At 40.2% G+C, this 13,566-nt stretch overlaps 1 protein-coding gene across 2 annotated transcripts; it reads right to left on the minus strand.

Moving 5' to 3' along the window:
- Positions 1 to 351: 351 nt before the first annotated feature.
- cers4a (ceramide synthase 4a) lies at positions 352 to 12,219 on the minus strand. Of its 2 annotated transcripts, none has more exons than XM_080474054.1 (11): positions 12,037 to 12,219; positions 10,977 to 11,153; positions 8,531 to 8,648; positions 7,375 to 7,493; positions 7,135 to 7,192; positions 6,838 to 6,888; positions 4,728 to 4,820; positions 3,839 to 3,967; positions 2,985 to 3,091; positions 2,350 to 2,506; positions 352 to 2,246 (listed from the first exon to the last, which is right to left on the minus strand). In XM_080474054.1, the coding sequence occupies exons 2-11, from the start codon at positions 11,150 to 11,152 to the stop codon at positions 2,046 to 2,048; spliced, it is 1,209 nt and encodes a 402-aa protein (XP_080330180.1). In that variant the 5' UTR covers position 11,153; positions 12,037 to 12,219; the 3' UTR covers positions 352 to 2,045. The 2 variants fall into 2 exon arrangements, with proteins under 2 accessions (XP_080330180.1, XP_080330181.1); XM_080474055.1 differs by having other exon boundaries at positions 12,178 to 12,213.
- Positions 12,220 to 13,566: the final 1,347 nt, after the last annotated feature.

The raw sequence follows: 13,566 nt of genomic DNA on the forward strand, positions 1-13,566 counted from the left end.
AAAGCTGGGATTGACTCATACAATTGATAGATTGTAGTGCAAGACTAATCAGAATCCTTTAGAAATGCTATTTCATTATATATTACATAATAATAATAATATAAATTATTTCCAGAGATATAAAATTATTACAAATAGATGAAAGTAACAATAACACCCCCCCCCAAAAAATTACTGTTTGTTAGCCGAGTCAGAGTGAATTTGTAGCTTACAGCTTGAGATATATCATGTCAGTGACAAAGTGGATAGAGTGAAATCCCCCAAACATAATTTTACATTAAAACCATTGCATGACACAGACACAAACATCGGAAGAATAAACAGGTATAACACAACACTGCAACATTTCTTGAAGATTAAATCTAATAATTTATTAAAAGAATTTAAGGAACTGCACAAGCGACAAAACGTCCACACGCACTCATAGGTGAAAAGTCAGGAAAAAGTTTAATGGATACATTCCGGTATCTTCTGTCTTTGTATTTATTTTAGAAAACCTATATTTTGGGAGGTCTAAGTGTCATTCTGTGGATCAGCCCTTTAGACACAGAAATCCTTCAGATCCCACTTCACAGTGTGGGCTCAGTACAAACTCGTGACTGTGGCTACTGCCATCATACATTCTTTATATAGAAACTAGATGTGTTTACAGCAGCCAAACAGCCATGACGATTTCCATTACAAAACCTCATGGGGATGAATGATGACATGTCTGTAACTAACAACCTGGACTCAAGTGGGATTCATAAATCATATATATATATATATGGAGAGAGAGAGAAAGAGAGAATAACCTTTTGTGGTATTAGAACCATATCTTATTCAAAATATAACCTAAACATTTTATAAACAAATTTATGTTTGAACCTCCAACTGATATTAACAATCTTTGTCATCTTCTGAGGCATAAAGTGTTTGATCACGGTTAATAACTCCACAAATAAGGTCTGTGTGCAAACCTCTCCTGGCTTTCTCGAGCATCGCCAGCTCAAAAACATTTACACGAAACATGTCAAATCCAGGCTCTTCCTTTGAGATTGACCAATAAACGCAAATCTTACAAGCACACACAAACTTGATATCGAGTGTTTGCAGCATATGGATGTAAATAAAACAAAACAAAAAAAACAAACAGCCAAGGCACAAAACAAGAGTCCAGTGGATCAAACCAGAACAAAAAACATTGTTGAGGAGTCGTGCTGCCAGTCACAATCATATTCAAAGTAGAAAAAAAGGCAAAAAAGCAAACTTGTTACTTTTTGAAGGCAACAGAGTGTCATCCAGAAAGTGGGCACCAGGGGGCACCATATCTCTTCTGAGCGGTGAGCTGAAACAAGTGAGAAAAAGTCTCCCATCACAAAAAAAATAGAGATTTATGCGCCCTAAGAGATCTGTGCTGTAGCATTTTGATAATGTGCCACAGCAACATTCCAATGATCATCCTGCTTATTCATAAAAAATATCGTCTATGAAGTGAGTATTCACCAGACTTATTAGAACCTGCTTTTGGTATGTACAATCAACCAAACCATAGATGAGCTTTCTTTAAAATATGTAATATACTGCATAATACATGACAGTTTGACTTTGTATAAAAAGCATTAGGTTTAGATCTTACTGTCAAGAAGAAAGAATTAAGTATAACTTAATTAAGATATTTACACAAAACGGTAAAATACAAAACGAAGAAAATGCAGAACATAAAATCGGCCAAATAAAATGTGCACAAACTGTTACCAGATGTGAGATGCAGTGCACTATCTCTTTGTTATTGTAATTCTTTTTTCCTTATTATTTTCTTTAAGCAGCGGTATGCGTGACAGATGTGCTCTCACCTCACACTATTTGTGTAGACCTACAATAATTCCCCCCCTATTTTAAAAACATGATGCGGATCCAGCCTGAAATAATTAGTGGACTATGCCGGAGACACACAAGCGGCAAGTATGTATCACACAGTAGAAATTAGGTAATCTCCAACAATCAAAGGAGGAAATAACTATTCTTTCCGTGAGGGCTGGTGGCTGTTGAAGGAAACTGCTGCACTATCTGGCTTTAGGTAGTCTGCTGTTCCTCTGGTGGGTCAGATTGTTCAGGACACAGTTGTTAGCCAGCGATGGCAGTTTGGAGTTGATTGCACGTTTCCTTTGTTCCAAGCCACACGCATCTCCATTTTCATCAGGCTCTTCCTCTTCTTCGTCATCATCCAACTCACTCTCGGCATCACTTCGTTCATCACGCTCAACCTATGTAGGGAAACAAAAAAAAAACAAAACAATCAAGCAATTCCAGAACCCCCATTTCCAGAAAATGAAGGCATGTTTGGCGTTACCAATACGATCCTCTCACCTTGCCCAGAAACATAAACTTGAAGACCATGCGCAGGATTAGATAGGCCCAGAAGATGTGCAGTGCTTGAAGCACAAATAGTAGAGCATTAAAGAAATAATAACCAAAGAAAGGTTGGAAGAAATCAAGAGACGCCACCAACGTCGTGTGGATTACCCTGCAAAACAGAAATAGAAACTAGTCAGAGTTGCTTCAGTCACTCCAAAGTAAAGCTTGAGAGCTGAGGTTCAGCACTGCATTTGGACAAAACAGTAAAGAGGATGGATGTATGGATATTGGGATATGTTTTGCTTAAATAATGTCCCAAAAAAAAAATCGTTATATGTACATTTATATTGTTAATTCTACTTATTTCTTTGAGTGGGTCAGAGATAAAGGGCTCATATGATCACTTTGCATTGGGTAGTTTAACCAACTTTGGTCAGAGATGATTAATAGTTATAATAGATTAATAACTGACTTTCACCAGTGACACTTCCATCTGTTTTGATCACTTTCCCACAAATACATCTGGTGGGTGTACAGCTCTTTTGGTTCCTACTGGCCAGCATTTCCAATGATATCCGAACAGCTGCAAAAACCTTGAGTTGCACATTAATTCATAATAAATGTAAAGTCCCTTCAGAGTGTCTTACCAGCCAGGAAACACTATGAGCCTTGTGATGAGGAAGACCAGTGCAAAGATGACAAACAGCGTGTCGCATGTCTTCGTCCACACAGCATAGTGAAACATCTTTGCAGACTACAGTAAGAAAAGGGTCAATTATTTTCAGTTATTTCTAATTTTAGGGAAGAAAGAACACATTTAAAACAGATGATCATATTCATAGATGAATAAAAAAGCTTCTAACTTGTGTTGGTTCCTACAGTGAGGATGACAAGGGTAGTTGGTATTTTTTAGCAAGCACAATTTTTCACGATTTCTTCAGAATCCAAAGTGATATTTAATATACCAAACGCACATTGAAGTGCCCGTACAGCAAGGTCTCTTTTTCCTGGAACCTCAAGTTGAAATCCCATCGAAGGTTCCTACTTCCTCGTCCATTTTCAAGTAAATAAGCACACAAAGTTGCGTTTGTGGTGACATGACCAGCTCAACATGTTTTCTCTGTACTGAGATGCAAATCCTGATTTCCAGATGTTATCAGCGAAATGTGACACACTCTGAATCATATGACCGAATACAATGGGCCTGTAGTCTCAACCCTCTGTCGGGGTCACTTAAGGTACTCCAGACTGTGATGGTTTTTTTTTTGTGCATAGCTCATAATAGGAAACAACAAAAGATAAATAAAACCCCAAAAAACAAAAGAGGAAAAACTCAACACAATGTAATGTATTCAAGACACGTGCCGTGTGACCTTTGAGCAAGGTGTTGGCATCTGAGAGCGTTGCATGTCCTGTGCTTTTCAGGAACATGTTTGAAGATAGTGAACAAAGTATTGCAAAGTAAGTCAAATGCAAATGGAATCAAGGAATGATGATTTACCTCCAGAAGGAAGTCAGACGAGTCGTGCACCAGCATCACCAATGTGCCCACCCTCACATAGTTTGCGCAGTACGAGAAACCAATGAGGAATATGGTGGCGATGTGATGAATTACCTGCTCCTTGAAGTCCTGGAGCACAAACACACACCACACGGTTTGAGAGAGGCAAACTGCAACATAAAGTGAATTTCAGCCAATCCATCTGTGGGATTGCCAAACATTTAATCATTTAATCCAAGTTAAGAAAAAACTGATTTACACAGATTGTCAATATTTGCTACTTAAATGTTCGTCACACAAACGCAGGCAATCACCTAGAGTAGAACTTTATTTTATATTTCAGTGCTTTATATTTATACTTCAGAGCATTTACTTAAAAAACAGAAACAGTATGGTTATTATTTGTGTATGATGCTGTATTATCGAAGCCAAACAAACTCTTTATAAATTAAGAGCGTACACAGAATAAAATGACTGTTTTAACAGAGAGAAGAGTGTGATCTTTTCTCTTGCAAATGATTTAAACTCCTGTCGTCACAGAACACAATGTTATGACGGAACAGCAGATAATCCAGTGGATAATCTGGATTGAATGCAATTGTGCAAGAGAAAACAACATTTGAATTCCAATATGCAAAAAAAAAAAGAAGAAAAATGGAGTCCAGGCAGTTAAATCAGAGTCATTTACGTTTGTTTTTTCAGAACTAACTGCAGTTCACTGCCATACCAGTGTGTGTATGTGCCGAATAAAACCAAAGACAAAAACTTTCCATACACTCCAGACAAAAAGTAGAAAAAAAGAGATAAAATAGGATGTTACTGAAGGAGTTGCTCTTGTTTTTGTTTAGTTGTTAGGCGGGGGCTGTCCGTCAGTCAAACCCATACTCACTTTTCGTTTAACGTCCACAGAGACACACAGAAGCAGAGACAAATAGAAAGCCAGTTCCAACAAGTAGTACCAGTAATGAGCCTCGGCCACGGACTGAAGAAAGAGAGGAGGAGAGGAACAATAAGTCAGATTTTCTATTCGGTGGTTGAAACACAAGGTTTTTGAACATCATGCTTATCAGTCACAAGAAGAAGTGCTGTTTATGTATGTTGAAACATTTACAGGCTGTAAAAATTAAAAACTTTAAAAATGTGTTCAATATAAAGAGCGGAATTTTCAGTTTTTAGTCTATAATGCAGACTGACTTTGGCTTCTCATTCAAGTGTTTACTGAAAAACGATCTTGAGAGCTGAGGAGGTAATGAGACGCCCAAAAGAGCCTTTTGTCCTAAACCTACCCAGCAGCCCTCACTGCCGAGCATTTACAGCTTCACCCGTCTGGTTTGTGTGTGGCAAACGTATAGCAGGAGTCCACTGTGAGAACTGAGTGGTTGTATATGGAAACCTGTTCATGTTCCCTTTCAGAACATTTTAATTACAAAACTGTTACCATGCCTTCACACAGAGGAAGCGTTTTACTCGGAGGAAGTCACGGCGCGCTATCTCGAATGGAAACCCTCGACGAAGACGCAATAATCAAAGTTAACACCAACACAATGGTAGGAAGTTGAATGGAGCATTCAAACCCTAAAAACACATCCGTTCTGCCTGTCAGAAGCCACAAGACCTCAGAGGAAGCTGCACGGTTAACGGCAGCGCTGCCTGCAGGAGCTGTAATCAGCCACACGGCAGATAGAAACAGCTGCGGTTTGACTTTTTTTTTTCTTCCAGTGTTTTCTATTGGAGGCCATGACCTTGCAAAGACGGGAGGAATGTCGACGTGCAGGCATACCTAACTGTTGCCAACAGAGCAGAGATAATAATATTCAAACTCAGGGTAAAAAAAAAAAAAAAAAAAGGGTGCAAAGACCTGCAGAAACACAAAAGCATTCAGGCCAGTGTCGCCTTAAAGGAAGTGAAGGAATGGAGATAAAGGTTAGTGGGTGGAGTGTGCGGAGCAGACGGCTTTCATTTTCACCACCAAAGGACATTGAGTCGTTGGATTCTCTCCAGCTTCTGCTTTCAGCCACGGCTTGGTAAAATTATTATTATATGCGTCATACAGAATGAAAATCATTACATCTTTTATATAGCGACGTAGTTGTGATTTAGAGTCTGAAGGGCTGAGAACGTGTTTTGCCAATCATATATCAATGTCGTACAATATGTAACTACAAACACTGCAAGACTTAGAAATAGTATCAATATAAGGACAATATTTTACTGATTTAAATGAATAACAAAAATGACAATAGCTTAGGGTTATAGTGGAGAGCAACTTTTGATAGTGTGTACCGCCCATGAAAATACTGAGCTCTCCAGCAGTACCAGCAGTAAGGCTGACCTGAACATACAGTCGCTGAAGCTCACCCTGTTAGCTATGGACTTGTTACTTTCAACTTATTTTAGATACAAATGACACGTTTTATATTTTTTCATTCTAGGGTTTGTGGAATATTAAACATTTTATATATTCTCAAATACATTTTTACAACAACAACAACAACAACAACAGACTTCCCCCATTTACCACCCGAAGGGGTTCTCATACCACTGGTGGTACGCGAACCACAGCTTCAGAATCACCGTTCGAAAACTCTCAAACGTTCTAAATCTGTCTGACGTTTCACACATTTTAAAACTATCAAATATTCTGAAAATCGCACCCAGAAGGCAAAGAAAAAGAGCTTAGTGCTCATACTGGTCAATAGAGTGTCCCTCAGGACTGCCACAGTATAACCGTCCAATAACAGACGACATTTTAATGCGCTAAAGTTCTAACAGAAACATCTCAGTACCGTCAAAAACACACAGCAACATTTAAGAACTGCCAGATATTAAAAGTTGAAGCGGTCATTTCATCCTCATTTTAATTCTACAGCCATTCATTCAGAATGAATCAAGACAATGTCATCATCAAAGGGTTAATCAATGTCTGCAGGATAGCAGGAATATGTTTGACCTGAATGCTGATTCAGCATCAAGCTGTTGTAGAATAATAAACTACTCACCTGCCTGGGGAAATTTCTCCAGCACTCTCTGTGTTCCCAGAACCAGGGAGTCTGAAAGATCAAGGAAATAATAGTCATCCACATGAGATTTCACATTAAATAGTCCAGAGTCTGGACATCAATCTGTGTAAGCAAACAAAAGACAGAACACAATGGTTCTATGATACTACTTGACACAAGAAGGAACATAGACGTACCTAAGAATAAATACTTTAAGTGTAAGTACTTATTGTATAAACAGTTTAAAATAAAGGTTATGATTATCTACCAAATGAAAAAAGTGACTGACGCACTTACATTAATTAAAGAGCCAAGCCCTGCTATGAATGCTACAAGGTAGAACACAAACCGCCAGCTGCACAGATAAAAATAAACACCATTAGAGCCGTTGGTTTAATTCATCAGATTAGCAGAAAAACTTATCCTCAATGATATATGTTTATTTTGCACAAATCAGAGACTTGCAGGTGTTTGGATGAGATCATTTGATCAGATCTGTAGTGAATCTGTTATTATCAAACGAAAAAAGGTACTCACGAGGCCTCGCAGAACTTTTTGGTGTTGCTGGGTCGGTCTTGGTTCTTTCTGTGTTTAAACCAGGTCCGGATCTTTGTCTGAGGGAATCCACACTGCTTCTCCAGGCTCAAAGACTCCTTCTAAATACACACAGATATGTAATAGTGTTTTAAACAGTATGCAATAATTGACTTTCTCAGTTTGATACGCAAAATGGAAAATGTGCCATTGCAGGCTTGGCCTCATTATAGATTTATCTTGCAGGTTTTTCCTTTCAGTGGACGCTTAATGTCAGTCTCACTGCTTCTGCACAAAAATACTTTACATTGGGTTACAATACTGCTGAGAATGTACTTGGATGTGGTCAAACTTAATCACATATCAGAGTTAAAGAAAAACAGGAACATGTGCACACAATTAGTTGAATACAATGACTATTGCTGTGATGCCACAATGAGGTTGTGACATTCTATTCTGATTGTATTGTGGACATGCGATACTTGCATCTCACATATGTATGTACTTTTGCCTATTAAATCACGAGTTTGCAGCCTCGTATTTACATGGCAGGACAACACAGACACCATCTGTTGCCGTAGTTCGTATTCCACTCCACATAGAAACAAAGACTTTGCAAATGAGGGTGCACAGGCAAAAACTAAACAATACACTCGTGCACATGTGCAGAAACGTGTGCCCACAGCAGCCACAGAATGTAGAACAGAGCCCGAGGAACGGCGCATTCAATTTGATATTTCGAGCCACGTCTTGTCCTGACAAGTGTGCCACCCTACGTCTCTGCTCAGGAACGTCTGTGGTACAAAGTTAAATGAAGCCAGGAGGTTGGATGTCACTTTCTGATATATTTCAGGATACTTATGAGTGTGTTAATAAAGAAATGTTCAGTAATTACATTGTTGGTCACATCGTAATACCATCGAAGCTGAACCGACAGCATAGTGACATGACAAATTCTCTTGAGTACTTCCTTCTTTGAAATAGTTCCTTGCTCAAAACTGACTGACAACTCCACGACATATGTAGATATTGTTTTGTTTTGTTTACCTACAAACTTGTTTCATACAAAAGCATTTAAACATATTGGTTTATGTTTATGTTTATGGGTGTTGTTCAGTGAAAATATGCCGTCTCAATCAGAGAGAGAAGAAATACAAACTTGCGATGGTGCTCGGCGATTCTGTTTGTAGAAGGCCTCCAGCTTTGGTACCGCAGGCGCTCGAACTCGAATCCGATCTTTTACACCGAGGTATTTGCTGAAGGGGACAGCGATGACCCTAAGAGGGCAGATCAAATAAGAAAAAGGCAATAACATTTGTATCTTGTAGATTTTATTTTTCTTATAGTACTTGATCAACATTATGTGAAAAGTCATCAACACCTGTCCAGTGTAACATAACACAGTCCAATACAGAGCACCGCAACAAGAGAGCTCATTATGCTGTGCCTGACAGCCTGCAGAGCCGCTCCCATGGGCATATTGTGACATTTGGCGAGACGGTCTTTGTCATGAGCTGATATGACATCAAGAGACACTTGATAGGTGTGAGTGTGTATGACTGACAGAAAGATATAAAGCAACAAAAGGATGAAGTGAGTGTGGGTATATAAATACAGACGAGAGGGTTTAATGTGTGTGTTTGTGTGTGCATGTGCATGATCACATGTGTGTAACTCTATCTCTGCGCTAATCGTCCTGGAGTGAGCATGGAGGGACAGATCACAGAGAACGAGAAGATCAGGGCAGCTCTGTTTGCCCACGTACACACAGAGGCAGCTCTACACGCTGAGATGATGAGACAAATAAAAAGCGGGTGCACCTTTTTCACCTTCCAGCTGTCGTCTCCTCAGACGGCAGCAGTAGTTCAAAACCTCCTCGTCCATCAAAGCACAGATGCTCACCGCTACAACGCACTTATGTTCACGCTTGTATTCACCATATGCCTTTCCCCTCCCACCCCTGTCCCCTGCTAATACTTGCAATGTCACGACTCTGCTAATAAGTACCTGAGGAACGTGCACACGTCGGGGCTAATCCTACACAGCACTCACCAAGCAAACCTTGATTTTTCTGCTCGTGAACAGATAAGAAAAGCATTCACAAACAAACCTATCGGCCCAGCCATCACATATCTTTAAATCTTGTCTCCGTCATAATGAACTGCTGTCCTGTTACCAGATAAACTAGTTAAGTGTACAGAGATACTGCACTTTACAACAGTCTTCGCTTCAACCGTCGGCTCACAGTCATGCTATTCTGAACGTGAAGAAAACCTCTCGTCACTGCTAGTTAGGAAAACACCTGCTGTCCATACAATATGTATAATGTATCGCTCTCAAACCATTCTGTCTGTTTTAAACAACTGATTCAACTAATGGAAGCATTGTATAAAGACAATACCTAGAGGGATATATTTTATGAAAATCCTCATTAGTTTCTGGTGTACAAGAGAGACACAGCAACAAACAATTAATCTTTAAGAAAATATAACTTGGTTAATTTCCTAAACAATTAACCTGTATAAAAGGGAAAAAAAGGTAACATGCATGAGTATTAAACTATCCCACTGTAATTCAAGCAATTTTGCAGGGCCATCAGTTCAAACCTGAAAATGTTGAATTTACCATCATGTCCGGTAATTTCTTCATATTGTTCACATTTAAGAGCTGAACGGCGTAAAAAACTTTAGTGTTTCCTTAAACAAAAGCCAAAACAATGATGAAGTGAACTCCTTCTGTTAAGAATGGCTATTAATCCTTTTGGTGGAATTTAGAGTGTCATAGTTTCAAACTGATGATAAGATTGAACAAGATTGAGTCGATGCTGTCGTCACTGAAGAAGTGGTTTGACCTTTTCTCTTTTCTCAAGGTGCGTAATCCTGATTTTCATAATAAGCGCTACTGGGAATTTAAATGAGATCCTCACAGGCTTCCCAATTAGACAGCACAATGTGGTTGGCAGGGACTGTCTCTCCAAGAGGCTTTGCAGGCTGCGTTTCATTCTGGTAATTAGTCATCAGCACAGCAATGAGTTGTGGCGTATTATCGCAAAGCTCAGTTTGACCTGTTATCTCTACTTGTGGTCTGACCCAATGACAATAGGGCCAACGTCATCACAGACAGTGCCAGCAGAGCCATTCTCTTCGTGCACCCAAAACATTTTTGCGAGGCTGGAGTGTCTCCCAGGTGAAGGGTTTTTCACACAGTTAGCAGTTAAAACAGCCTCCGATGCCCTGCTTCTCTCTGAGCTGCACTCGTTCTGTCTGGGGGGGCACTAACACAGGGTAAAGATGCTATTATCTAGAGCAACATAGGCAGCCTAGCGGGCAGCCAGCCTGTCGGTAAACCAGCCAGCCGAGCCAGTCAAACAGGTAAATTGATTTGAACGTGATGGAGGAGCCTAATACTTTAATTGTTTCTGTGAAAGTTATTTCACTCAGTCAGTTAAGAAACTGTTCAGATTGAAAGTTCCGGGTCCATTATGAATAACAAAAGTGTGTGCCACAGAGAAGAAATAAGCAGAGTTTGACCAAACAAAATTACAAAAAAGCAGGAAAATTGAATTCTGTTTTTCTGATTAAATGCTCAAGCTGTGACAACCTCACCTCTCAAAGACATATCGCAGTGCTATGAAGGCAAGCGCCAGGGGCAAAGTGTATATGAGGTCCCTGGGTAGAGGAAAGTGGCCTTCATCTTCTGTTATTTCAATGTCCTGCCAGTGGGTATCAGCAGGCAGCCAGAACTCCTCCTGCCACAGCCACTCATTTAGCAAGCGCTCCATCCTGAGAGGAAAGGAGAGGAGAGGAGAGGAGAGGAGAGGAGAGGAGAGGAGAGGAGAGGAGAGGAGAGAAGAGGAGAGAAGAGGAGTGTTTCATTGAAAAGTTTTCTGGGTTCCCAAACATACCAAATGTGCAAAAACTGTCATGCCTTAATACATACTTATGCTAAACAGTAGCTGACACCCTCAATATTTGAATGATGATGACAAATATGCAACTGCAGTATGTATGACATTGAATTAAATGAGCAACTTCTGCACTCTGTATTGTAGCTTCAGAGCCAATTCTTCTGACCTATTGACCAGTTACTTTAATGCTGATGCGAGGACTGGCAAGAAAACAAACTGACAAATAAAGAAAACTGCGTAGCATGCATTACAATTTACAAATAACTCTCTCCCAATCCCTATCCCTCCCATCAAATTATATATCACAGCATAAATCTAAATGCGTGTCTGATTCAAGAGCTCACACACAGGAAGACAACAACTGTTCAGCAAAACGCCTCTCCGACACAGATGAATCACGTGCGCCAAATGCAGACCCACAGTGAGTCTCCCTATATCTGCAGACGAGGCTCCCAGTTTAAAAGTCACTCTCTAGTTTCTAGATTCGGGTTGATTGGCATAGCGATGAACCTATAGCGGTGCTGCAGCGTGTGTCACAGCCTCCGTCCAGCCTGCTGCCAACACAAACACCGCAAGAACCGCAGCACAGCTGTCAGCAGGTGCGCCGTTTCCTCCAATCGAATAAAGAGCGCGCAACAACACGCCTAAACATAATAAAAACACGCCGCATATTAGCTGAAAAACACAATCAAACAAAGAATCAAACACAAAAACATTAAAAAAAAAAAAGTGTGGATGTGCGGACAAACGAAGCCCACCTCCGGCATCCACCTCCAGCCCAGCAGCCTCGAGCTGAGCCTGATCAACACGCATCCTCCATCCCATCGATCTCTTACTCGAAATTGCCCCCCGCAAAATGACTCGTGGTGCTGTAACAGTACACAATTGTTATTGCTCACCTGACTGCGCTCCTGTGATGGGGATGGAAAACGAACAGCGGCAAATACCGGAGGAGGAGCGAGTTTGACGCACCCTGCTTCTTTCTGAGGGCGGGGACTGGCACGCGCTTTCATCATCACCATCTCATTGGGCTGTCCTGCATGAGGGAGGCCAAAACGCGCAGGACGGGCACAGTCATCATCATCATCATCATCATCATCATCTTAGGTGCACTGCAAATACAACACAACAGTTAGAACGAGCAATTATTTGAATGTTTGTTGTTTCATGTAACATCATCCCAACTGACTGATACACGCTTAGGTAAAAATACCTGGATGGGAATCGAATAAAATAACATATTCTTTCACATTCACATGATTATGATAATGATTATTAGTGGTAGTATTACATGTGCGTGTGTGTGTGTGTGTGTGTGTGTGTGTGTGTGTGTGTGTGTGTGTGTGTGTGTGTGTGTGTGTGTGTGTGTGTGTGTGTGTGCTAGTCATATGTCAAAGATGTCATCAGCAGGAATCAGCTCCTACAAGCATAGTTGGATAATATGTTGTAAAAAAAAAGAAGAGGGTGCGGGGGGGGGTAAGAGCTGTTTTTATTATTAACCATGGCCTTAGGATACATGACCAACCATTTTACCACTAAAGTAAAGGTTTGTTGCTGTACTGTTCTTATCACAACTCCAGAACCGAGATTGTTTTAGTTACGAGGTCAGGAAGGAAAAGCTGGCATACAAAGAAAACGAGCACAAGCATGCATCCTGTCACTGATATCGTTTATCAATCAACGGTCACGTCAGAAAAACTGATAGGATTTACAGGAATGTTCACATGATGCTGTTGTTCATACCTCTCATTCGATAGTACTTTGATAAAAGAGAAGGGCTTCAGAAGTGAAACGTCTCCCAATTTCCTGTGAGTATATTTGGATTCCCTTTCTTTCACAAAAGTGAAAGAAATGAAAATGAAAATGAATGAAAATATCCTGAACTTAATATTTGTGCAACGTGATGTGGATGCATGTACCTATGAGGAGTAATGCTGCATGTAAATAATATTTGTGTAATAAACACCACAATCCAAAGATCCAATATCTTACCATCACAGTGTTTCCTTTGTCTCACAGATATAAAGTAAAAGCAAACATTTGAAACAAAAGCCAACAACAGTGAACAACAGCTTTATTCGTCAACAGAAAAAAGCTAAACTCTCAATAACTTGCCATGTGCCCTCGAGCATCGATTACAGCTGGACAACAAGGTCTGATGCTGTTCACGGCCAGGTCCACTTCTGTGTCAGTCAAGTCTGTGTCTCTTACCTGTTTTGTCTCTTCCTGCTTTATCTTGGTACTCACCTGTCTCATCTCCGTTGATGCGTGCATGCCCTTCTCGTCTG

This window comes from Lipophrys pholis (assembly GCF_963383615.2).
Source record: "Lipophrys pholis genome assembly, chromosome: 10".
NCBI classification, from domain to species: Eukaryota; Metazoa; Chordata; class Actinopteri; order Blenniiformes; family Blenniidae; genus Lipophrys; species Lipophrys pholis.